Source organism: Heliangelus exortis, chromosome 2 (genome assembly GCF_036169615.1).
Source record: "Heliangelus exortis chromosome 2, bHelExo1.hap1, whole genome shotgun sequence".
Taxonomy (NCBI): domain Eukaryota; kingdom Metazoa; phylum Chordata; class Aves; order Apodiformes; family Trochilidae; genus Heliangelus; species Heliangelus exortis.
The window spans coordinates 64,636,768-64,662,290 of NC_092423.1; the positions used below are offsets into that span (position 1 = coordinate 64,636,768).

The 25,523-nt window shown below is 48.5% G+C and overlaps 1 protein-coding gene across 7 annotated transcripts; it reads left to right on the top strand.

Moving 5' to 3' along the window:
* The first annotated feature begins 719 nt into the window (after nucleotides 1-719).
* Nucleotides 720-22,052, top strand: TFAP2A (transcription factor AP-2 alpha). Of its 7 annotated transcripts, none has more exons than XM_071736470.1 (8): nucleotides 720-890; nucleotides 8,943-9,000; nucleotides 9,102-9,377; nucleotides 12,468-12,519; nucleotides 14,415-14,646; nucleotides 15,673-15,791; nucleotides 18,156-18,297; nucleotides 19,866-22,052. In XM_071736470.1, the coding sequence occupies exons 1-8, from the start codon at nucleotides 817-819 to the stop codon at nucleotides 20,152-20,154; spliced, it is 1,242 nt and encodes a 413-aa protein (XP_071592571.1). In that variant the 5' UTR covers nucleotides 720-816; the 3' UTR covers nucleotides 20,155-22,052. The 7 variants fall into 7 exon arrangements, with proteins under 7 accessions (XP_071592571.1, XP_071592568.1, XP_071592567.1 ...); XM_071736471.1 differs by lacking the exon at nucleotides 720-890 and adding an exon at nucleotides 3,571-4,077; XM_071736467.1 differs by having other exon boundaries at nucleotides 754-890; nucleotides 8,943-9,377.
* The last annotated feature ends 3,471 nt before the right edge of the window (nucleotides 22,053-25,523 follow it).

The following is a 25,523-nucleotide window of genomic DNA, read 5'->3' on the forward strand; positions in this document are numbered from 1 at the left end:
CTTTCCAGGGCACTTCAGCACTTAAATACCCGAAGGGGAAAAAAAAATATAAAAAAAAATATATATAAACACGAGCGAAAGAATGTAGTGCGAACACTGAGAGGTCCCATGGCCACAGTTTGTCCCCCGCTGGCCTCTCCGCGGGGGTGACAGCATCATTCATCCTGCGCCGCTCCCGCGGGACCAGACCCTGGCCCGTCGGTGCTGCCGTCCTGGGTGCCGAATCCTCCCCGTTACTGTAGCTCGCCCCCCTCCAGGCCCGCGTACCATGATCTGTGACGACTGTCTGCGCTTAGGAGCTCCTTTTTCCTCTCTACACTCCCTCGGCCACTTGCAGCCCCTCCGTTACCCACCTGTGCTAGTTCAGTCCCCTCCAGTGCTTTATCTGTTTGGTATTATTATTATTATTATCATCATTATTATCATCATCATCATCATCACTATTAAAACCACGGACATGCACTTGCTGGAGAATACTGCCCCCCAGCCCCGTCTCCGACCCAGGGCACCGCAGGGCACTCAAGGTTGAGGGGAGTAGCGGGGTAGCGAGGCAAGCAGCTGCCCTGCCTCTGCGGCGTGTCCGAGGGGCTCCCCGGGGGCTGGTGCCGGTGCACCCCCCGGGGGTCTGCGGGGCCGGACCGGGCGCCGTGGGAGTGCGGTGGCGGGGGGCAGCGTGCAGGCAGTGCGGAAGCAGCGCGCAGGCGCGGGCAGGGAGCACCCAGCTCTTTATGGCCAGGTGAGAGAGTGAGTCCCGGCGCAGGTAAGGGGAGGATTTACCCACAGGCATCCCGGGCGGGTGGCTTGCCTTCGCAGTCCATGACCAGCAGGGATCTGAGGATCTGGAGCCCGCAGCCAGGATGTCTATCCTTGCCAAAATGGGGGACTGGCAGGTAAGGCGACCCTCCTGCCCTGCGGGAGTTTATTGTTATTTTGGGAGAGGAGGCAGAGCTGGAGCGGGAAAAGTGACGGGCCGGCAGGCAGCGGGAGCAAACCTGTTGCTGGGATTTGGCGATTTTGCGGCTCCCCGTGCTGGGAGCTGCTTTCGGCCACTGGCCAGGCCCGGCTGCAACAGGTACATCGCGGCGGCCCGGGAGGAGCGAGGGCTGCTCCACTGTTGCCTTCGCCGGGGGGTGTCCCGACCCGAGGCTGAGCTGCCCGGGGCAGCGTGGGCTGGCGCAGAGCGGCGTGTGCTCGCCCGCCGTCTGTCTGCCCGGGGCTGGCGGCGGCCTTCTTGCCGCGGAGCCCTGGGGCTGTCCCCGCAGCGAGCCGGGCACCAGACGGGGCAGCGCCCGCCGCCTTTGGGAACGGGTCGCGGGGGCAGAAGCGACGCTGTGAGCTCCCATCCGAGCCCGTCCCGTGGAAAAATAATCCTGACTGGTCCCAGATGGTAGTGGAGGCGCTCGGAGCACCCCTGGAAGGCGGCCCTGCGGGGATGAGCCGAAGGAAAAGGCAAGCACCCGCCAGCGGGAAGTATCCAAGACGCGGCCCGCCGAGCCCTCGCCCAGCCCCGCCGACCTGGTGGGACCCACCCGCACCAGGGGCGAGCCGACACGTGTGGAAATACCGCCGTTCCCAAAGCCGGAGGCACTTGGAAAGTCCTGCAGCCTCCCGACGTCGCCGCTCTTTGCTGGCTTATAAAAAGGCAGACGAACCGTCCTGTTCAAGCACCCGGGCTTTTAGTACCGAAAACAACATTTTATTTCAGGGCAGTGCAGTTGGGGATGACAGCCCAGCTTCTTTTTCAACTCCTAACTTTTCAAATATCGCGACTAAGTCTTTCTCCGGCCTGCCTTATTTAAATGGCTATTTTTTAGGATAGCAGTCCTAACAAAAAATCCTCTAACAAAAATTCTGTAAAACAAAAATTCCTTTAAAATTATTTTTACGGTTAGAATTGTTGTCTTTTTATCAGGTCGGTGGGGAGAAGAGATTAAAAGAGAATTTAATTTTTTTTTTCTTCCCCAATGAAGTCAACTCTTATGTAATTGTATTTACGGGCTATCTGCCTTGAAATCTATTCCCGAGTTTTCCCTATACCTCAGCCCTCGCAGCTCCCCGAGCTGCGGCTCCCCCCCACTCCCCCCTCGCCATGGCTGGCCGGAGGGGACGGACCGGTCGTGGGGATTGCAGGAGCCGCCTCTCGCTGTCCAGTGCAGGTCTCCTAGGGAAAGACACCCCCTGCTCTCTCACCCCTGCACCCCAGCCGGCTCTGGGCTGAGGAGGAGGAGGAACAAAGCCCGGGCCTTTAGCCCACGGGAGTCCTGGAGGGTTCTCCCGAATAGGAGGCTCTCCTGACCGGCGCGGCTGCGCCAGGACGGCCCTTAGGGGAGATGGGCCCCTTCTTTACCCTCCTTCTCTTCTCTTTTTTTTTTTCATATTCCCCCACCCCGAGGAATTAACTAGGCTTAATCTGCCAGCTCCATTTGAACCTCACTGGGGGTAAAATCAACAATTTACTCTTCTGCCGCTTGCAGACAAAAGCGCTGATGAAAAAGAGCATCGAGGGGTGGAGGAGGGGAGAAGGAGAAGGGGGGAAAAAAAAAAGGAAAACAAACAAAAAAACCCCCACTTTTTGGTGATGTAGATGTGTGAGTATGAAAGAGCAGGCCCGGGAGCCTGAAGTCTTTGACACCCTTCGTGGTATGGGGACGCGTGTGCCGGACCCCCCGAGGGCCCACTGCGGCTTCCCTGTGGAGTGGAAGGGCCCTTCACTCCTGGAGGCAGTAGATTTCCCCCTCTGGCGTCGGGGGCTGGCCCCGGGAGGGTCTGTCAGGCCGACAGGGCAGGTTTTGGGGTTGGTAGACGGAAGTTTCGGGGAGCGGCATGGCAGCCAGGTGCTTCCCTCTCCTCCGCGGGGATGCCCTGCTCCGGGGGGTGCCTGGGGGCCCGGCAGGCGGGGGAGCCGCGCCAGGCCCGACGCGCCGGCTCAACGTAAAGGAGGATGCCTCGCCATTAGGAGCAGCGAGGATCAGCGAGAGGAATAAATAAATAAATAAATAAAAGTCGGGAAAAAAGAAGTGCTTCGGTGGATCGAGCAAGGCTGGGCACCCTGGGAAATAAAAAAAGGAGAAAAGTGGAAAGCAACCCCCAGGAGGTCGGGCTGATCGCTCGCTTAGCGGCACATTGTTACGCAAACGAAGCGCTCCGCCTAAGAAAGTACCGAAGTTTTATGCTCGTCATTGTTTTGTCCCTTAGCTCAAGTGCTTGAAAAATACTTTTGGCTCTTGCTGCATTCGTATGACCGCTCGCTTACTTCTGTCGGGGAGCTTATGTTGGATTTTTGGGGGGCTATTCTGGTTTTTTGTTTTATTTTTTGTTTTTTGTTTGTGGGTTGTTTTGGTTTGTTTCGGTTTTTTCGTCTTGAATACAAATGGCCAACAGGGCCGAGAGGAGCGAAATAGTTTTCAAAAGAAAGAAGCTTTTCAAACATCTACCAAAAAGATCAAAACAAATCCAGAGTGTCGGTTTCTTTAAACCTCGCGGAGGGGGGAGGGGAAAAAAAAAAGAAAAAAAAAGAAAAGAAAAAAAAAAAGGGGGGGGGGGGGCGGCTACGTGGCTAGCCCAAAAGTATACAGGTGATGGGACTGTCGCTTTTTTATTTTCCTGGTCACTTTCCTCCCCGTTGTCACACAGAGAGGTGCGGAGGGGAGCTGCGGCGGGCGAGCCCCTCACACAGGCAGAAAGGGATGCTGGGCCTGCTGCCCCCCAATCCCAGTGCCGGGGCTTGGCGGGTTGGAGAAAGCCTGAAAGCTTTTTTTTTTTCCTTTTTCTTGCTCGTGGGTCCTTTCTACCTGTGTCCATCGCTGCAGGTTGTTGTGCTGGCGAGCAATTGGGCTGTTGTTGATATGCTAATGAGGCGATTAGGCTGTGGGTAAAGAGCTGGAAAAAGGAAAAGTTTCCACCATTAGAGGGAGATCTCCGAGCGCGGACGGGAGCGCAGCACAGCCTCCGCCAGCCGCGCTCCCCACGCCGCCCCGCCACCGCAGGGAAAGGCAGGGAGAACCAAATCCTCTCTCACGCCAATCCATGAAAATGCTTTGGAAACTGACGGATAATATCAAGTATGAGGAATGTGAGGTAAGCGCTTCCCCTGGCCGGGGCAGAGCCCGCTGCCCCGCAACTGCGAGCGGGAGCCTTCAGCATCCGTCCGTCTCTCAATTTCGTTTAGGAAAACTTCTGCTCCTTCGCCAGGTTCCTTGCGGTTCTGCAGCTGGAGAGAGGGGCTGGGGTCCTTCCCCACGAACTTCGGTGCTTATGGAAACCCGGCTTTGTCGGATGTGTACGAGGAGGGGCAAACGGGATCCAGCAGCAGTCTGGTCTATAGATAGATCCTCCGTAGATAATGCTCTGTAGGATGCTACACTCATCCATATGGATGGTTGGATGGACGGACGGGCGGATGGATAGATGGCTGACTGAATGAATGGATGGATGAATGAATGAATGAAAGGGCAAGGAGAGAAAAAAGGGAAGAGAGTTATTCTTATACTCAAGGTATCCGAGGCATCCCAATAAATCGGCTGAGGACTGATGCTTAAATTCAGCCTTTTCGATGTAGCTGCTTATTCATTATACCGAACTGAACAAATCTGTAGGGGTCAGCTGCCGAACTGAAATCAGCGGTGGTCCCTCAGCCTCCTAATTTTCAGGGCCACACTCCCACGGCTTAGAGCAATATTCTTTTAGCAGCTTGGAAGGAAAAAAAAAAAAAAAAAAAAAGTATTTAAAATCACCTGATTTGATTTTGGAGCCATTCAACACAGATCGTGTGAGTCTGTGTCTGTGTGTGCATCCATATTTTAAATAAGAGACGAGTGTCGTTTAATCTGATAAAAAAGGAAGAAGAGGAAAAAGAAGAGTGATGCCCAGGACCCATGTCTAGTCTCAAACCAACGAATACTATTGTCACCCTTTCCGCAAAAGTTGCCTGCGCAGTGCATTTCAGCCGCGCAATAGAAGACTCCACTTTGCAAATAAACGCAATTATTTGGTCGTGACCCACGCGGGAAAGCTCACCCCAGCCTCGGCGGAGCTTTGCCAAAATGCATGTCTGGGGCAAAGGCGGGGAGAAGGGGAGGGGGCACCTCCCAGCCGACCCTTCCGCTGCTTTGAGCGTTGCAGTAGCTTAGGAAAGGGTCCGAAGACTCGCCAGACTCACCGCCAACTAAATGGTTGGTGGTTTAGTCCTGGATAGAGGAGTTTGGGATAAAGCTGTCTCCGAGTATGAGAGCAGACCTCCTAGATCCACTTGCTGGCAGATGCTTGATTTCTAGGAATAAGATGTTGGGGTGGGTTTGTTTGTTTATTTCTTGGTGGGTCTTTGTTTGTCTGAGATTTTAAGTTGTAAATATATATATAAGTGTTTATATATACATATATATAAACATTCCTCAGATGGATTTCAGGAGGGAAGTATGTCTCTCCTCCATCCCTTACCCCTAGGATCGGTGTTCGAATGTGCACACGTGCGAGCATGTAGATTTCACGTAGATTTGCCTTGCGCTAATGGGACTTAGCACCAAGGTGCTACCAAACACCGAGGGAGTCGCGGCCGTTCTGCCGGAGCCCTGCCGGAACCCCACCGGCTTTCGTGCTTCTGTGAGGTTGGGTTTTGCGAGGGGGCTTGCGGAAAGGATGGAAGAGAGGATGGCTGTACCCTGATAGGGACAGGACCTGCCTTTAAAGGAGAGAAAGGGAAAAAAATTTGTTAAGAATTTAAAAAAAAAAAAAAAAAAAGGGGGGGGAAAAAGAAAGGAAAAGAAAAGCGGATTGAGAGCCCGGCAAGCTGCGCTCAGCGCCCGGGGGTCGGGAGCCGGCGGGCGGAGCGGCGGTGGTGGGGAGGCTGCGGTGGAGCAGCGGCGGAGAGTGGAGCGGTGCCTGTTTGAGGGAGTTGTTTGGGAGTTGTACAGCCAGTCCGACGGGTTGCGCCGGAGCCCCGGCTTGTCTGGGCCGGGAGAAGCGCTCGCCTTGCCTCTTTTCCCGGCTCCCTCTTACCCCCCCCCACCCCCCCACCCCCCGCGTCCTTCCCGCCCTCCTTCCCTCCCCGCCTCGCCGCCTCCTGCCTTTTCCCCCCATCTTTTCCCGGATCCTCCGAGAGGGGGGCCGCGGGGAGCCCGGCGGATGCTTCTTGGGCTCCCCAGCCCCCCCGCCCCGGCGCCCGCCGGCTTCGGTGGTGGGCTTGAGTCGGAGGAGGAAGAGGGCTGACACCTAGAAAGGGAGACACCCAAAAAAACTTTCCCAGCCGGTTTCCGGGACGCGGGGCACGGAGGCGAGCCTGCTCGGCGGCGCGGGGCGGCCGCCGCAGGGGCAGCGGCGCGGGGAGCCCCTCGGCGGGCTGCCGTCGAGGCATGGACGGGGCGGCGGCGGCGGCGGGCGGTCCCGCGGAGCCCACCCCTCGCAAAGGCGGCGGCGCGGCCGAGAGCGGCAAGAGCCAAGCGGGGAGCCAGCAGCCGCTCTTCTCCCTGGGCTTTGAGGCCGGCTACGCGCAGCAGCCGCAGCCCGAGGTGCGCCCGCGAAAGACCGCGGGGCTGGGGGCAGGGGGAGGCGGAGGCAGGGGGGGGGGAAGGGAAGGGAGGGGAAGGGAAGCGAAGGGAAGAAGGGGGGATCCCATGCCCCCTCCCCTCTCTCCTCCTGCCCGTCTCTCCCACCATCCCCCCCCTCACGCGCACCCCCTCCTGGCTCCCACCCTCTCCCTCTCTCCGGATCTCTTTCTCTTTCACTTTTGCATGCCCTGCAACCTTTTAAAATGTTGCCCCTTTCCTGTGATTCGTCAGACGCAGCAGCATGTCCCCCCTCTCTCTCTCCCGCTCCCTCTCTCTCCCTTTTTGTCTCTCTCTCCCTCTCCCTCTCCCCCATCTCTGATTAGATACACTGATTCTTCATTCAATGGACGTCATTTAGAACAGGCTCTGCCTTGAGTTGCCTTCTCGCTTCACGCTCGATTTCCAGCCATTCTTCCCTTATTAAGTATTCGTGTAATATTAATAGTCATGAATATCTGCTATTAGGAGTCTCCAGGAAGGCAGCAGATCTGTTATTAGGAGCTCAAGTGAAGCAGCAGCTAAGTAAAAGGAGAAAAAGAGAGGGAAAAAAAAAAAAAAAGGATTAAGAAACAAACATACACACGCTAAAAACAAAACAAAACAAAAAGAAAAAACAAGCGACAAACAAAACAAAAAAAGGAAAGAAAAAAAAAAAAAAAGCAACCAACTTTGACTCCTCACACCACGCCAGGATAGAGCTCGCCTTGGCAACACCCGATGAAGGGCAGCAGAGATCGGTGCAAGTTCTGATGGATTATAGTGGCTCGCCCACGGTGCAGGAGCAGCCCCGGCGCCCTGGTCCCGCCGTCCGAGCCTAGCGCCGGGCTCCGGCCGCACTCCCTCCTCGCCCGCGCCGCGCCCGCACCCGCGGGGCTCTGCTGGGGGCTGCGCGCTCCTCCGGTCACTCTCCTCTGCTTGTTGTTTTGTTTTGTTTTGTTTTTTTTTTTCTACCCTGCCTTGTAACCCCCGACTCTTCGCAGATGTTAGTACACAGTTTTTCGGCTATGGTGAGTTTCTTCTTCCCGTTTCTCTCGGAGGGGTTTGGTGTGTGCTGGGTGTTGCTATTGTTGTCTGCGGTGGCGGTGCTGGTCGGGGCTTTCTTACCCAGCTTTGCGGAGAGGGTTTTCTTTTTCCGTTTTCTGCGTTTTTATAAATTCGGTGGCTTACTGTTGTTTCATTATTATTTTAATTTTTCTTCGGTTTTTTGCGTTTTGTTTTTCGTTCTTTTTTTTTTTCCTTTTCTTTCTTTTTTTTATTTTTCTTTTTTTTTCCTCTTTTTTTTCTTTTTGGTCTGCTCCGAGCGAACGGCAAAAGGCTATTCTTTGCACCCTGCCGCCTCGATTTCTTCACCTTGCCACCTGCAAACGAGATATTTTCAGTTTTCTCGTTTCCTTTTTTTCGGGATCGTGGCTCTTTCCCTTGAATCCTCCTCCTCTTCCTCCAACTCCGCGGGGGCCATACCTTTTTTTCCCGGACGTACCCCCGGGCTCCTATCTCTCCCCGGCCTCGGGAGCCGACAGAGCCGGGCCGAAACGCCCGGGCGCATTTCCGTGCCGCTCGCCCGTCGGTGCAGCGGGGCTGGGGGCTGCACTCCCCCCCGTCTGCCCGGCGCATTCCTCCACTTCCCCGGCGCCCGAGCCACTGCCGCCACCCTTACCAAATCGTCCGCTGGCAAGCGGGGAGCTCGGCCTGGCACCGGGGCGGTTCTCCCCGTAGCTGGGGGACGGTGGCAGTGCCTTCGCCCGGAAACATTTGTTGAACTCTAAGGGTGAAGGATCGGTTTGTTTTAGAGCCTATGTCGGCTTCTTCTGGTAACAAAATGGCAGTGGGCTTGGGATTTTCCAGGGTTTTCTTGGGATGCGTTATGGGTAATCCCAGCAACAGTATTTGTCTGGGTTCTGCCCAGGGCAACGGGAAGGATTTTGAGTAGTGGTAGAATTGTTATTTTACTAATGCCCATGTATGAATTATTCTTTTTATTTGCGGGAAATACCTGCTCCTGAAATGACGGGGAGCGATCTGTTGGGAATCCACGCTGTGTCGCCGCAGTGTTTTATTAATTATTGTAAGCAGTCCAGTTATAATTGTTACTATTATTGCTGTTATCATTATTGCCGTTATTACTACTATTATTATTATTTAAAAAGCGAGATAGCCTCTTAATCGTGAGCGAGGGAAAATCAGAGACATAGAAATGATCAGAGCTGCTCTTCTCCGCCTCGGAGTGGAAAAAATTGCCCGTCTTTGTCCGATAGGTGAAATGCGCAAGCCGATTTTGGGGAGAAACAGTTTGATTTTATCTTTTTTTTTTTTTTTTTTTTTTTTTTCCCTCCCCCCTCCTTCCCCCTCTCCCTCCTCCCCCCTCCCCCCCGCCGCCCCCTCCCTCCCCCCCCACCTCAGGAGCGCCACGACAGTACCAGCAACGGGACAGCCCGGCTACCCCAGTTGGGGACCGTGGGTCAGTCTCCCTACACCAGCGCCCCGCCGCTCTCCCACACCCCCAACGCCGACTTCCAGCCCCCCTACTTCCCCCCGCCTTACCAGCCCATCTACCCCCAGTCTCAGGACCCCTACTCCCACGTGAACGACCCCTACAGCCTCAACCCCCTCCATGCCCAGCCGCAGCCCCAGCATCCAGGATGGCCTGGACAGAGGCAGAGCCAGGAGACAGGGCTGCTCCACACGCACCGGGGTTTGCCCCACCAGCTCTCGGGGCTCGACCCACGCAGGGACTACCGGCGGCACGACGACCTGCTGCACGCCCCGCACGGGCTGGGCTCGGGGCTCGCCGACCTGCCCCTCCACTCCATCCCCCACGCCATCGAGGACGTACCGGTAAGCTCAGGGGCAGCCCCGGGGGTCGCTTGCCCCTCTCCCCCGTCCTTCCGTCCCCCTGCCCCGCGGGAGCTGAATTTCTAGGGAAGGGAGGGGGATCCCGCCAGAAAAAAAAAAAAAAAAAAAAAAAAAAAAAAAAAAAAAAGAAAAAAAAAAAAAAGAAAAGAAAAGAGGAGAGGAGAGGAGGGAAGAAGAATACTTGCCCCCTCCCCAGGAAAGGCGAAGCCCCCACCTAGAACAATAGGTTCTCTCAGCTCGGTCCCTTCACAACGCCTGTCTGCTAACGTGCCCGTTAAAATACAAATAAATCAAATTACTGTCATCGTTAACAATATTTTTCCTTCTCAATGACAATAAGCTGTTACGATTGGAAGAATATATAATATCACCACAGGGCCGTGCATTTGGGGATTTCTCGCTGCCTTGGGAAAAACATGAGTCTGAAACGCGAGATCTCATTAAATGTCCTTCCAGGCAAACATAAAGGGGGAAAGAAGGAAAAAAAAAAAAAAAAAAAAAGTGGGTGAAAGTGGCCTAAGAAGGAAAAATCAGTTTCCCGTGATTACAGAATTGGCATATGGGATAACAACATCTAAAGTTGTAAGAGGATACAGGCAGATCCTCTAAAGGAATTAATTGACAAATCAGGGAAGAGGTATATTAAAACACTGCCTTCTTTTAGCAGCAGTGCAAAGAAATGACCTCATAAATCATTAGCTATAGGTTATCAAATTCGAGCCAGACCTGCTACACCCTATATTAAATTAAATGTTGGAAGCCTATTGGAGGATGCATTATTTGGGGGACCTAATTCTGTTATCGATAAATACAGATTAAAAAAAAATGATTTCTAATTAAGCATGACATTAGTGCATGGGCTATTTACAGAGCACGCTTGGGCTATTGTTCAGTTAGGAAAGTGGCTTTATGCAGTGCAATAGGTTGTGATCAAAGTTCATCTTTCTGGGTTTCTCCCTGAAAATGGAATTAGAACATGGCAATAAATTTATTAAAGCCCACAGAGCTTGTGCTAAGGGACTGAGGCTGCTCAACTTGCAGGAAAAAAAAAGAGAAGGAGGGAACTGCGGTATCTGGATGTGATTTTTGCTGAAATGCCATCCCAAATTACAGGATCAAATATTACTACAATATATTCGCTGACAGTTTAATGAGTACAGTTTTGTGCTGCAAGGATAATGTTCAGATGAACTTACCTGTTTTGGGGGGTTATTTTGAAATCTTTTGTAAATTATACTCAGGAAAAATAGTGAATTTATTACAGCCCTCATCTGGCTAAATTAGCCACAGAAAATTGCTGGTTATGTTTAGCAGTTTTGTAATAATGCATATGTTTCCCGAAGTGGAAGATTTAGTGAACAATTTGGATCCGTTAAAAGCAGGTCAATTCTTAAGACTTGATATAAAATAACATGGAAGCAATAGTAAGAATAAACTAATTTGTTGACTGCAAGCCTCTGATTGCTGGAGGAACATGACCTAAAATGTTCTCTCAAATTCTCCCTCTCCTCAATGGCACTCTGTGGCAGTGAGCTGATTCGGGAAACCTCCTGTGCAGATATTTTAAGTACAAATCATTTGATTTGCCTTTCAGGGATCTATGAATTAATAGCATTGCTATACTTTGTGAAAGCCAAATGCCATCTGGTTTAAATCCTTAAACCAGCCTACCATTTTTTTTTTTTTCTCTGTAAAACTGAATCAGCAGGCTGCATGAAGAAAAGCATAAAAATAAGAGGATGTATCTTTTAAGAGTATTTTATCTGGTTATGAAAATAAAATAACAGGAACCTAGATAGGGAAAAAGTCAGTTTTGAATTTTTCCATTGCTGCAACAGTTAACCTTTAATAAAAACGACCGCTAGATATTTATGAAAATCAAGTAGATGGTGAAAATTATTTAATCATAAATATCTCTGTGGGATTTTAAACTTAACAGTCCTCCCTGTATGGAATATGTGTAGAAATAACACAAATAAAAGTATTATGCCACACTACATTTACTTTATGGGTTTAGGGTGCATGCATAAAGGGATCATATTTCCCCATATAGTTAAAACACAAGAACTGCAGCAGTAGTCATTTCTGAACATTTCTCAATTTAATTATACTTAAATCCAGAAGCACTTTAGGCAAGTTACAAATGAGAGCATTGAGTATAATAAAACCTGTAATAAAGCAACTTAGTACCATCCACCCGGAATCATTGAGATCAGGCACAATTAACAGGAGCATAAATCCAAGACAGAATGGAAAATGTTAGAATCAGTATTATTGTTGGACAAAGACTAGAGAAGGAAGTAATAGTTTTTTAAATGGTAATGCCTGGGTTTTGTAACGATTGCGAAATCTTCTATCTCAGCAGCACTGGTGTTAATTTGTAAACACAGCCAGACATTATATTGCCTGTCAGTTTTTGGAATTGGAAAACACGATTTCATTTGACTTTCTAATCACGTCGTGACTCCGCCGCGCGAACCCCAGCTGTAGCCGCCACCGCGCAACCTGCGAGGGCACAATAGTGGGGGTGCGCGGGGATGCCCCCCGGCACCGCAGCCGTCCCCCCTCCATTGTGCTTTCCTTCCCGCAGGCGCGGAAGCGGGCGCAGCAGCGGGGAAGGGTCGGGCAGGGCAGGGCCGGGCCGGACCGGGGCCACTTCCCGAGGAGGAGTTTAAGGGGGGGGGCGGACAGGAGGAGGGGGCCCGCAAAAGCTGGAGGCCACTCGGGTGTCCGGATAGGCCGGGCAAGCCCTGGGGATGTGGGGGTGATTTATTTATTATTATTTTTATTATTATTATTATTATTATTATTATTATTATTAAAGAGTGGGAAGGGGCTAAAGATCCCTCCCGATAAAGGAAATTCTTCCCCCATCCCCCCAAATCCCATGTTTTCCCCCACATCCCCGTTCCCACGGCAGGATTTGTTGTTTCTCTCCCCACACCGTGCTTGGGGAGGGGGACACACAACTTCTCCCGCCCTCCTCCTTCCCCCCCCCGCCCCCTCCCGCAATCCTTCCCGTCTTTTGTTGTGGTTTTACGTTTACATCCCTGCCTGTTCCTTTTGTTGCAGCACGTAGAAGACCCCGGTATTAACATCCCAGATCAAACTGTAATTAAGAAAGGTAAGCCGTTTCCTTGTGCATACCAAACGTGTCGTCACAGGCTGGGGACTACTCGCAGGGAGGACTTGCCCAGCCTCCCCCCCCCCCCCCTCCCCTTCACCCCCTCCTCCACCCGGCCCCGGGATTCGTCCTCTGGCACGGACTGTTGGCCAAAAGGTTAGAGGAAGAGAAAGAAAAAAGGTGATGGGGGTTGAAATCCGCCCTCTTAAATGGCCACGGTTGCCGAGTATTTTTAATTATTGTTGTCGTTAATGAGGAAAAATGTTAGCAGATGATCTAGAAAATGTGAGCCCATGTTTTAGTGCATTAGCAAACAATTCGGTGTCGTGGTGTGCCCCATGCATCTGGATGGGTGGCAGGCTTTAATCGTTGTTGGTAAACTAGGCTGTGAAAGGTTGCTTCTGCCTCCTTCTTCGGGTTTTTCTTATGTAAATCAAGTCGTTGACGAGGTGGGTTTGCTGGAGAATAAGGAGCGAATTTCTGGAGACTGATGGCCATCCGTCAGGGAGGTTTGGTTTTCGTTGGCTTTGTGTGCTTCACTTAGAATGGAATTGCTTGGAAATTGGTCCCCAAACCGTGTGAAAGATTTGTGGCGTGTTTTCAGTCAATTTTCTCTTCCCGCCTTCCTTCGGACGACCCGAAGGTATTGGGAAAGGTGGCACACGGCACTTTGCAAAGGATGTTCTCGGTGGAAAGCGATTGGTTTGTACTTGGTCCTGTGTAGGGAGCTGTGTAGGGGCTGAAAGCAATAGTTAGCTGCTGTCTGCTCTGAGGGGTGCTGTGTAGCTGTCTGGAATTTGGGTACCCCGGCCACCACCGGAGCAAGAACCAGTCTCTCTAACCCTAATCGCTGTACAGCCAGTGAACTCAAAGTTACATCCCCCCCGTACCCCCTCCCCCCGCCCCCCCGCCGCCTGTGAAGCCTTTGTCACGTCAAATTAGATGTGCAAGGGATAAATCTTAAGAGATGCTCTTTCCAAGTCGACATGATAATTGGCTCTTTTATTAGTAATCTCAAGAGTTCGTTTAACTCCTGTTGTATCTATTAGCCTTCCCAGAGCTATTAATGTCACAAGTGATCTATCCAAAACCGGAGAGAACCCACCGCTCCGTTAAACTGCACCCGTGAAGAGTAGTGGGTTGGGGGGGGAGGGAGGGAAGACAGGGAGGGCATAAACCGGGACCCAAGGCCGGCGGGCACCGGGAACGAAACTGCAGCCAGGCCCGGTACCTCCCCTCCAGCCGCCGGCGGGCAGGGTTAGCCTGCCCAGGGGATAGTGAGAACCAGGCTTTATTTTGGGAAGCGACCGGGACACACGCGTGCCGGCTCCTTGCTGCGTTACGTTTATTTTCCACGTCAAATAGTTGTGCGCTGGAGAAGCAGCGGGGCGGCCCGTCCCCGGGGGAGCGCTCTGGCGGCATCCGAGCGAGCATCACCGCACTGTGCTGCCGCCCGGCCCGCCGCCGCTGTCGGTCTCCCGGGCACAGCCCTCCATGGGCGGGCCGGGCTGCCGGTGGCGGGCCGGCCTTGTTGGTGACGTTTAACACGGCTGGTACTGACGTGCCTTTTATCAAACAGCCATCAGCCCCCCGACGGCGTGCGACCCGCTCCGGGCTTTGGGGGGGGTGGGTGGAAGGGAGGTGGGATGTGTAATGCGGGAGGGGACGGCCGGGTTATTTCTTAATTTATTAGCTGCGGGTGGAGGGTTGCCCCGCGCTCTCCCTGCTCCTCCCGGCGAGCGGAGGGTGCCCCCGCTGGCCGCCCTGCCCTGGCCTGTCTCCCCGCTTCCCACCCCCTTCCCGTAGGAGGTGCGGGGTCGGGGCCGTCTGCAGCCCCTCTCCCTGCTTTCCCTCTCGCTCCTCACCCTCACCTCCCTGCTCCTCCCTCCCTGCAGGCCCCGTGTCCCTCTCCAAGTCTAACAACAACGCCGTCTCCTCCATCCCCATCAACAAGGACACGCTCTTCGGCGGGGTGGTGAACCCCAACGAGGTCTTCTGCTCGGTGCCGGGCCGCCTCTCGCTGCTCAGCTCCACCTCCAAGTACAAGGTCACGGTGGCGGAAGTGCAGAGACGCCTCTCGCCGCCCGAGTGCCTCAACGCCTCCCTGCTAGGCGGAGTGCTCCGGAGGTGAGGGGCGGGGGGAACCCAGAGAGGCGGGGTGGCGGCGGACAACCCCCGCTACAGCCGGGTCGGGCGGGAGGGAAGAAGGAGGAAAGGCACCAGAACCCAGAACCCAGGGGCAGAGGAGGGAGAGGGGGGGTAGAATTCGGTGTCTGCCGCCAGGGGGCGAGGCTCACGCAGCCGCCGGGGCAAGCGCTGCCGGACGACGGGGGGGGAGGAGAGGTTGGGGGCTGTAGCCATGGCAATGAGCAGCCTTGTGTGGCCCCCGCGCCCCACTTTTTGGGGCTGGGGCCAAGGGCCCAATGCGGCCCCTGTGTGTGTTGTCTTCCCCCTGTCTTCCCCACTGTCCCATCGTGGGAGTCAACCCTCACCCACGCGCAACCCCTCTCCATCCTCTCACCCCCCTCCCAGGTGTAGGGAGGTTATCGGTGGGTGCTCTGCTGTAGGTGCCTATACTACATCCCACCACCCTGGGCCCCCGACCTCACCCAGGCAATTATGCAATGCCCGGGCTGGGAATAACATCCAGGAGTAATTAAGGCAGCTCCCACCTCCATGGCCCAGCTTTGCATGGCTCTGCCAAAAAGCCACAGATGGGCCATGTAGGGATTATCGAGAGTACAGGGATGATCCCTGGCAGTAATGGGTGTTGCAGACCATACAAATCCACCTCCCCGCATAACACCCAAGCCACTGTTTTGGGCCAACAGGCAGAAGCTTCCCCCAGGTCCATGCCACCTTGAGAGCTCAGGTGGCTGCCTTAGGGGTTCAGCCCTGATCTCTCTGCTGGCCTGGGGGTTGATACAGGCCCTTAGGGAGGGCTCCCCTTCCCTAGACATGCAGCCATTCAATGCCCCATCCTTATGCTTCAGACTCAGCTTTTGGCAAACACTTGGTCTTCAGCATCCACCACCATGTGTTCCCTAAAACCCATTTACTGCCCTCCCAGAGAAAGCAATGTGGTGTTGGGTGATGTGGGAGTGGGTGCTCATCACCTGCCCATTTTCTCAATGCTTTTTTTGTGTGGACCAGGGCGAAGTCTAAAAACGGAGGGAGATCTCTGAGGGAGAAACTGGACAAAATAGGATTAAACCTGCCAGCCGGGAGGCGTAAAGCTGCTAACGTTACCTTGCTCACGTCGCTCGTGGAGGGTAAGTGACTCAAAGCGCTGGGACGGCTCTTGTAGAAAATGTGCCTGTTGCTTTTGCCTGATGGGAAAAGATTTGGTGTTGAGTTGGGTTTGGTGTTGGCTTTTTGATTTTCTTTTTTTGGTGGTTTTTAAAGTGACTTGTTAAAAATTAGAAGGGCATTATTTTCTGTGCCTTGGAAAAGAACGTAAATTGTGTGCCTATGCTTTTTGTTTTAACCTGAAACAGGCTTGCGTGAGTCCTACAGACTCAGCAATGCATTCCACCACTTACTTGCTTCTGAGTCTCAGAGCTAGACATTTTCAGGGACCCATCTTTCTTTCCTGTTTGAGAGAGTTACTGTAGACTAAGTGGATCTCATGGTGAGCAGCATGGGCAGGATGTCTACAAATGGGGCTGTGGGCTCAGCTCTGTAAGAGAGCCCCAAGTGTTGAATTGGAAGTTACAGGGGAGAAGAGTCTCTAATGTTTCACTGCCCTCCCTCTGCCACAGGTGGACAGCCAAGCAATTTTAAATGTCAGAAGCTGCAGCTACTTTAAGATTGTTCTCCCTCCCAGCCTGCAGCCACGTAACAGTAAATCATTTAAGTTTTCTGACATCTGCATTTGAGAAATGCGTGACCATTACTTCCTGAATTAATCTGGGAATCCTTGACCTCAGCCAAGAATTAATGGTGTCCTGAAAGACTCCAAGTTGCACCCCCCCTCCTTCCTTTTGGTTTTCATTTTCAGAACATGTGTTCCCTTGGCTATGTCATTCCCCTCTACTATGCTCTGGCCAGAAAACGTGCAACTTACTTATAGTGCCTTGGGGTGCCCTATGCTGTCAGAAGCCGGAGGTGGGAAGCTCAAGAGTTTGCTGTCATTTAGTTTTGAAGCAGTTGCTGTGCTCACTGACTGGCACAAAGCAAGCCTGAGGCCAGTAAATAGATCCTCCTTTTTTACCCCTTACTTAGGGGTTCTACTGCATTTTAGATAGGTTCAGTCTGCAAGGAGCTTTTAAGCTCAGCCGGAGCTGCACAGGTTTCGCTTAAGTTTGGTTGTGTAGGAGGGATTTTGTTGCTTTGTTGTGTTGTCACTTCGCATTCTGCAAGAAATGTTTCATGTTCAAAGGGGTCAGGGAAAGAAGCACTGTGCAATGCCAGGTTTTATTTTTTTAAACATCGGGATTAGTGGCCGCACTATATTTTTGCTGTGTGAAAATTAGTGAGTTTTCATATTCTTGGAAAGGCTTTGCCATTGCATCGCTGCCCGTCAGTGTGAAAAAACACGAGGGGAAAACTTGTAAAAAGTCTAGATTTGGTAGATGCTTAATGTTATTTGTGATGTTAATGAATATGGAGAAGGTTTTATGGTAATCTATTGTTCTTGTTTGGGTTTCACTACAAAGGCTTTAAAAGAATGATTTTTTTAAGAAAAACAAAACACAAACCCCCAAAACATTAAAAAAAAAAAAAAAAAAAAAAAAAAGAGGCCTGATCTCCAGATAACTCAGCGATGGTGGCTAATTTTGGGGGAATGATAGCATAAACATTGCTGGGGCTTTTGAGTCCTGTAGCGATGAGGCAGTTTCTAGAGTACTGTTATTGTTTATGATCCGCTCCATTTTATGGAAACAAGCTCACTGGACTGAGGCTTTGAAGCTCTAATTGGCGCATGCGTTCTTCCGGAGCTAGAGCTAATGGCAGGAAGCCCTGCAGTAAAAACCAACTGGTTCAGGAAATTAAAACCAAAGATTTGAAAATCAACAAAACAGACAGACTCGGTGGAATGACCCTAAAATTCTCATGGTTAATCGTTTGGGGGATGAACGTATAATTATATGCGATCAAGTTAAATTTTAAACACTTAGCTGTTTAATGCATTTTATTTAGAAGAGCTCGAGGAGTAATTATGATCAATATTAATCATTGATGCATTGCAAAAGAATATAGAGAGGTGACTGAGGCAAACAAACATTTCCAGAGTAAATAGCTGTGAATGAAATGCATGCAAATAGCTGTGTATAGGTATGAATACCTAAATCTGAGCACACATTCTAGGTGGATGGAGACTGCCTGTCTAAAAGTATCTGACAGTCAGTGTAAACTTTAAAAAATTCTTATGCGAGATTTCGCTTGTAACGATTGTCATGACAATACACATTTGCATTGCACTCAACTGAAGCAAAGAAAATTCTGGCAAGATAAGATGTGATTAGCATTTCTTACCCTACCTTTTTCAAAGAAAAAAAAAGTCCATGCCCTTTAGAAGAAGAGCCCAAATAGAAGTAGTGCTTTTTTTCCTAATGGATTTTTGCCTGTCTGAGATGTGTATACTGATGAGCTGTGTGTTTCCCTCCCATCCCCATCCGTGCCTCCCTTTTCAGGAGAAGCAGTACATCTAGCTAGAGATTTTGGGTACGTTTGTGAGACAGAATTTCCTGCCAAAGCAGTAGCTGAATTTCTCAACCGACAACATTCCGATCCAAACGAGCAAGTCACAAGAAAAAACATGCTTCTAGCTACAAAGTAAGACATTTACTTTTCTGGCATGTTGCTCAGGAGTAAGGGGAGGGCAACAAACCCGGGTTTGGGGCTTCTATTTGCGAGTGCTTGCCACATAGTCGGTGGCTGATGGTTTTGCAAACTGTGAGAGAGTGTATCTGCCCTCCTGCTACAGGACAACTCTGTAAACCCAGCTTGGTTTCCATCAAGTCGGTTTATGCAGGATTACCTTGAAAGCGAGTCATGGAAATTGTGGATGGGTGTTTAATTAAAGAAAAATCAGTAATTCTTCAGGGCAAAACATTTTTCTGGGCCTTTCCACTTAGCTTATCAATTTGGGAAGAAGGGGAAAGCTTCCCATTGACAGTAAAATAAAACTGGCACATTAAACTGATTTCAGTTCATTAAAATCAGCAATGGCTCTTTCTGCCTAAGCAGCTCGGTTACTTAGTGAATATAGGGATATTAAAAATATATTTTAAATGGCAATCTGTACGCAGTTAAAATGCTAGCAGAGTTTGTCATTGGTGGGGCTGCCTAGGCTTCCAGGTGGTGTGAGAAAAGAAAATGATTGTTTTGATATGTTTGCTGGAAATTAAAAGGGTTGTTTAGTAGCCCTTAATTACCAATGGAGGTGTCAGCAAAGGGCACGGTGCCAGAGGGCGCAGGCAGAAGATGGGAGCTGTTTTATGGCTGGAAGACATTAATGTGTGTTTTAGAATACAAACTGTTCCAACACGCCTCTGAGCTCTCTTGCTACAAGGTGTGTTATTTCCCCAACTATTTGTGCAGCGAGTAGATGATACAGCCTCACTTCTGCACTGTGCCCTCATATCCTCTCTTCCCACCACCCTGGAAGGAAATTTCTAGCCCCCAGTTAGCGTCAGCCTTCCCCTCTGTGGGAAGGTCCCTTTGGATTTGGAGATGTATGTATAGAAACATTTCAAAATACCCTAATTTAAAGTCTTGATTCCCCTCTCTGCCATTACTCTTTTCTTCCCAACACACAGGCATGTTTTTGCCTTGTGAAGGAAAAGGCCCGTGCTTCTCTCCACTTCTCTTCACAAACACCCCAAAAACCAAACCAAACCAAAACAAAAAAAAAATATTCCAAGATGCAAATAAATCCCTGAACCTCCCTTTGGATATCACACCCCATCTATTCCTTCTGTCTTGCTGGGGAACTTTAAACTGTGTGTTTGCTCCAAAATGCAGCTGGGCAGGGATGTGTGTTTGCAAGGAGGGAGTGTTGTGTTTGTGGGGGGCCTGTGGGAAGTGTGTGTGTATCTGCGTGCCTGTTATTTGTCTGTGTGCTGGCCAGGGCATGCGTCCATGTGAAGGGAAAGGCAGAGGTTTGTGCGTGTTGGGGAGGTGTGAGAATTAGGGAGGAAGATGAGTAAGAGGAGAGGGAGAAGGAGAAGAACATGTGTGCACTCGGAGGCAGCAGCCCCCTTGATCCAGGGGCTCGTGTAACCTAGCAGGGAGGATGCAGAGGCTTGGCTGCTGCCAGTGATGGTTCATTTCTCTCCCTCTCTTCTTCTCCTCCCGCCCTGCCTTCCACCCTCTGTCTCTCTGCTCCATTTGTGCTACAGACAGATCTGTAAAGAGTTCACCGACCTGCTGGCTCAGGACCGATCTCCCCTGGGGAACTCGCGGCCCAACCCCATTTTGGAGCCGGGCATCCAAAGCTGCCTGACCCACTTCAACCTCATCTCGCACGGCTTCGGGAGCCCGGCAGTGTGCGCTGCTGTCACTGCCCTGCAGAACTATCTCACCGAGGCGCTCAAGGCCATGGACAAAATGTACCTCAGCAACAATCCCAACAGCCACACAGACAACAGCACCAAAAGCGGGGACAAAGAGGAGAAGCACCGAAAGTGAGGATTCCCCCCCCTGCGCTCCTCTCCCTTCCCCCTCATAGCCCATCGATCCATTCATCTCCCTCCTCCCTCTCCCCTGCACCCAGCACCCCAGGCTACAGCAACAGAATGAGTGTCCTTCTGCCAATCCTGTTCTCTGACTCTGCGGGACTGCTCTCTGCCTTCTCCCCATACCTCTTCCCAGCATCCACATTTCCATTTGCTCGCTCTTAACTTCTCCCCCTCTTCCCGTTGCCACCGTCGTTTCATCCCAGTTTGGAGCCTAAGAGAACAGACCAGGGGGACGGAGCCAGCAAAGAAAAAAAAAGTTCTCTCTTGAGTTTGTGAACTTTTTTTTAAAATAAGACAAAAGGAGGAAAAAAAATACACAAAAACAAACAAAAAACAAAAAAAAGGACTTTTTTTTTTTTTTTTTTCTAAAAATATATTAAAAAAATAAATAAATAAAAACCAAACAAAAAGAAATAAATAATACTTTAAAAATTCTATGAGCTTCACCGGACTGAATCACCACCTTCCCTTACATAAACTTCAGTTAAGATTGTAGCCATATTAAAACTGAACAAAAAAAAAAAAGTGAAAAAAGTACAACAGCAGCAGCAACAGCAAACAAACAAAGGCAAAAAGGACTGATGACTTTTTATCAGTATTGTGAATAAACTTGAACACAAAACACAAGCAGTTCCATGTCATATCTTCAGTTGTAGAACTTTTTCCTGTCCAAGGTAAAGCGACCAACTTGAACTTTCTATTGCAACACGATTCACAGTTATTAAATAAGGGAATCAGTGTTCATGTATGTATATATTTATTTATGTGTAATTTAATGGGAATTGTAAATATGGTGAGTCTGTTTTAAGCCTTTTTTATTTATCTGGTGATCTCGTTTACCTCTTGTTTAGTGGGTTTTAAATCTTCCCCTCTTAGTTCATCATGTGGTTCATGGTACTTATTTAGATATTGGAGGTTTTTTGGGGGTTTTTCTCTGGGATTCATCATTTTTAGCCCTGTTGTAGCATGTTAAAGGCGACAATGAAGCAGCTGAACAAATAAAAAAAAACCTGAATTTTTATATATAATTAGTATGGCATTTAGTTTCTCATTGAGGATAAAATAAAGTGATGTTGGACCCTGGCAAGGTTTTTAAACATGTTGGTGGTTTTACAACCCTTATGTGTTGTGGAAAATGAAAGAAGAAGTTATTTTCATCTACTGTCCTTCTCCTGAAAGCACCATCAGAGCAATAAATTAAGATTGTCTTTTAAAGCAAGATTTAGCTTTTCTTTCCTTCCTTCCCCCCCTCTTTTTTTTTTTTCTTTCTCCCATTCTTTTGTTTCTCTTTTTTTCTTTTTTTTTTTTTTTTTTTTCCAAAGAACTTCAAATATTTGGGACCACCTGGTATCCTGTATTTCCACTGGCCATATTGGAAGCAGTTATAGTTGTATTGTATTGAGTTGTGCCGGCAGTAGTTTCCATGCCTATCAATGTATCATAGTCCTTTGTTGCCCAGATAAATAAATATTTGATACGCTTTATGTCGATTTTTTTATTCAGTGGCTGTCTTTACCCAGGCGTATTTTTGTTCTTGGCAGTATTTTTTATTCAGTATGGTTACAGTAATTGAGTTTAACTCTCCCTTGACAATTGCTCCTTGCAATAAGCAGCTGAACCCATTGTTTCCCTCAAGTATAATAAAAACTTACTTTCAACTTGGAGTTCAGAGCAGGGTATCATTTAGATATTCCACTGAGTCTGTATTCAGACAAATGACACAATAAAGCACAATGTATTCTTTTGGATAAAAAATTGTCTGTACTACTAACAAAATGACACACTATCTTTTCTTTAACCAAAACATAATTTTATTTAAAAAATAAAGTTTTATTTTATTTATGTTGACCTCTAGGTTTTTATTTATGTTTATATATAGTATGCAGAATTATAAGCCTATAAAATTTTGTACATGTAGTTGTCTCAACGGAGAGCGGAGATTAAAACAAACCATTATCTCAAGGAGGGCATTTTGAAAAGAATGATTAGCAAGCAAATACGGAAAAGTAGGTATTATTATGAAAAAAAATAAATATACTTGTGAATCAGAGCTGGGTGCTCCCTCCCCCTCAAGGAAAAAGGAAAGCTTCATAGTCAATGCCAACAAAATCATCTCACGGTTGTGAACTTTAGTGAAATCTTGCAGGAGACAGATTATTTCTGATTGATGGTTCGTGTTTTAGTGGAATGCACAGACTGACATTTTGAGATGGTTGTGTCAGTTTGTAAGGGACTGAAATTTTTATCTTGGGTTTCTTCTCGTGGAAACCAGTTGGGAAACAGAGAAGTTTGCTTTATTAAAAAAATGGAGTGAAGGTCTTGAAAACGGGCTGTAAAAATATGTGAGAATTTAAACTTTGAATCTATTTTCTTTGGCCCAGGGGGTAGGTGAAGCCAGGATCAGGCTGGATTATATTATATCATAGGAAGGGAGGCTAATGCGGTTTAGAATGTAAAGGCATTTTTTAAAGAGATGGTCTCCTTTAAGTGCTGATGATATTTCGGTGGTGGTGGATGTTTTTTCTTTCTCTTTTTCCTTCCCTCCCCAACTCTCTCTGTCTCTCTTTTTATTTTCCTTTTTGCTCAGGCAGAAATCGAGGAGGTTAAGAGAGAGGTGTTTACAATAAAGCTGCAAAGAGAATTAACATTTGCTCATATATTTTGACGTTTGGTAGGGCTGGTGAAGCAAAGCATTAGATAAAGCCCAAGATGTTTCATTTTGCTTTGGTAATCTACTTATGGAAGGCAGTGTAAAATCAATCTTGCCAAGCAGAAAGAGAGTTGGTGGAGTCTAAATTCTATTTTCAAGAGCCAGCCAGTTTATAAAAATGGTGAATATTTTTTTCCTATAAATTGAAAGCGGATCTTCTGAATGCAAAGCTGCAATTGTTTTAAAAACAGTTATTTATTATTTCCAAGAGAGACTGGTTAACTGCAAAGTAGATGTAACAAAATAATGAGGTGAATGAACCCTAACTGTACATATTCTTGACGTAAATGAAATGCACAGTATTGTAGCAGGTGAAGTGAAGCATTGTCTATCAGGGCTGTTTTTCTTGGCTGCATCTCAGATTGTGTGTGGGATCCTAACCTCAGGCACAATAGCATTCATAAACAGCAATACATTGCTGCTCTTTCTACAGCAACACATAAATACTCATTTTTAAACGAAAACAATCTTATTAAATACCATTCATTCATATCTGGATTTACAGATGCTTGTTACTTTTTGAAACCTGTACCCAATATAATCGTTTTATGCTGGGCAATGTATAAAGCAGTCTTATGCTAGAACATTATAAGGTCATAATAAATAATGTTTTAAAGATATAATTAGCTACTTTATGCTAGGAGAGCGCATTTTAAGTATCCTGCTGCTGCATTAGCAAGCCACCAGGAAACAGAAATTAAATGACCTTGTATAGATTTCTTTATTACTATTATTTCTATGGAAGGATTTTAGAGGCGATAATGGAAATCAGACTGATTTCGTTTCAGCCTCTTCTGCTGTGACCAATATGCAGTTACTAAAACGTGCTAATTACTTTAGCATTCTTTGGATGCATTTTTAACGTTGTGATCAATGCGCAGCAGTGAAATTCTAGGTCATGCTTTCATAAACCAAGCAAAAGTCTGCTGTTATTTTTTTTCCCCCAGATTGGCTGAAATAAGGGTGAGTGGTGGCTGAATGTTAGGCTGTCGCTGCCATGCTGAGCTAATTCCTACATGTGAACCAAACTACAGCTCGGTGCCTTTTCACCGTGACCAAGGACAGCCCTCCTCTTTGTACCATAATTTACCCCACCCTCCAAAAATCGAATATTAATATAATTTGAGATTTAACTGGTGGAGCAGCCATCAGGACAGCAATGCCCCGCAGCTGAAATAATATTTAAAATAGAAGGGATTTGACATTTGAGAAGTCAGTGGCTTGAAATACCCAGTTGTACTTAGCTAATTCAGTCCTTAACCTCTGGTTTCAAATAAATCAATTACAGTCGATTCCACTTCAGTTCAGAAGTGCACAAGGTTTTTAGTTAATTGAATACATTTTATTCACTTGCTAGGAGTATTCATTTATTCAAACCCTTACATTTAGAGGCGATTTCTTTATTGTCCATGATAAATTTGACTGTGTAATCAGATCAGCTCCTTGTTTGTTTACTTGTCTTCTGCCTCGCATTTAAATTCCAGAATCTGCACTTCCCTTTCCCTTCTTGATACGTGCATGTCTCAGCCCAGACCAGATTCCCAGAGCATCAGCCCTCGCATTTGCAACGTGCAGCTAAAATACTGAGCGCGCTTCTGTCGGGAGCAACACGATGCCCATCCCAGCTACTGAGGGCAGAGTGATTTTAGCTGCCTTAAGAGTCAAACTCAGAAGGTCAGGAGTCTAAAAAAATCGATGGTGCCTCCGGTTCTGTCCTGTGCCACGTTAAGTGGATGGAAGGGCTGTATCTCTGCTCCCTGCCCTGACAGTGACAGAAGTGGTGAACTCTCGGAGCCGATTTGGGGCTGCTCTGGTGTTGGCAGGAGATTGTTGTCGAGCACTGGGCAATGGAGTTGTGTCACTGATCCACTTTGAATGGATATTGATATATGCTGTACTTTGTGTGTGTTGTTTGCAGAATCCTGCTGGCGTTGGTTTGCTGTTTTGCGAAAGGAAAGGGGTTAATTAGCGTCATTATCAATCACTAATGCTTGTCTAATGTGTCCAAAGAATAATCAAGTTAGGGGACTGCATGAAGCTAACATCTGCTTCATTCCAGCTAAAGATTTTTCCCTATATTGTTCAATTATTGGAAGTCACACCATTTTCAGGCTTTGTCAGGGCTGTAAAACAGGGTCAGATCGTTAGAAATCTAGAATGAAGGGGAAAGTGCAATATAAATAACAAATGGCTTCATTATTTGAGTTACAGGTGCAAGAATGGCCGTGAAAATGAGCAGGGATTGCTAGAATGTGTTCCTTCTTTTTATCTCCAGTACAGAGTAAAAAAGAAATCAACCGTGCCTGCTTCTTAAATAAATTATTCTGCATAGGTTAAAGTCTCTCAGTTTGCAATGTTTAGTTTAGTAACCCCAAACTCCTCAAGTAAGTAGTATCAAGCAAGTGATTGGAAACAGAGGCAAAGTACAAGTCTTTCATAACCCATTACTCGTGGAGTCTTGACCAGCTTCAGTATACCAAAATAACCTTGTTTTTCTTTCTTTTAGTTGAAGTTTCTAGGCTTTCTTGGGTGGCTGAAACAGCTGATATTTCAGGCAGGGTAAATAGAAATTTAGCTTATGATGGATGTAAAGATTTGTGTTCCTGAAT

What these genes read in the sequence shown, in the direction of transcription:
- TFAP2A (XM_071736465.1), top strand. Translation starts at nt 6,348, where the DNA reads ATGGACGGGGCGGCGGCGGCGGCGGGCGGTCCCGCGGAGCCCACCCCT. An exon ending in TCAAACTGTAATTAAGAAAG is followed by an intron (nt 12,520 to 14,414) that starts GTAAGCCGTTTC and finishes CCCTCCCTGCAG; the next exon opens with GCCCCGTGTCCCTCTCCAAG. An exon ending in CTAGGCGGAGTGCTCCGGAG is followed by an intron (nt 14,647 to 15,672) that starts GTGAGGGGCGGG and finishes TGTGTGGACCAG; the next exon opens with GGCGAAGTCTAAAAACGGAG.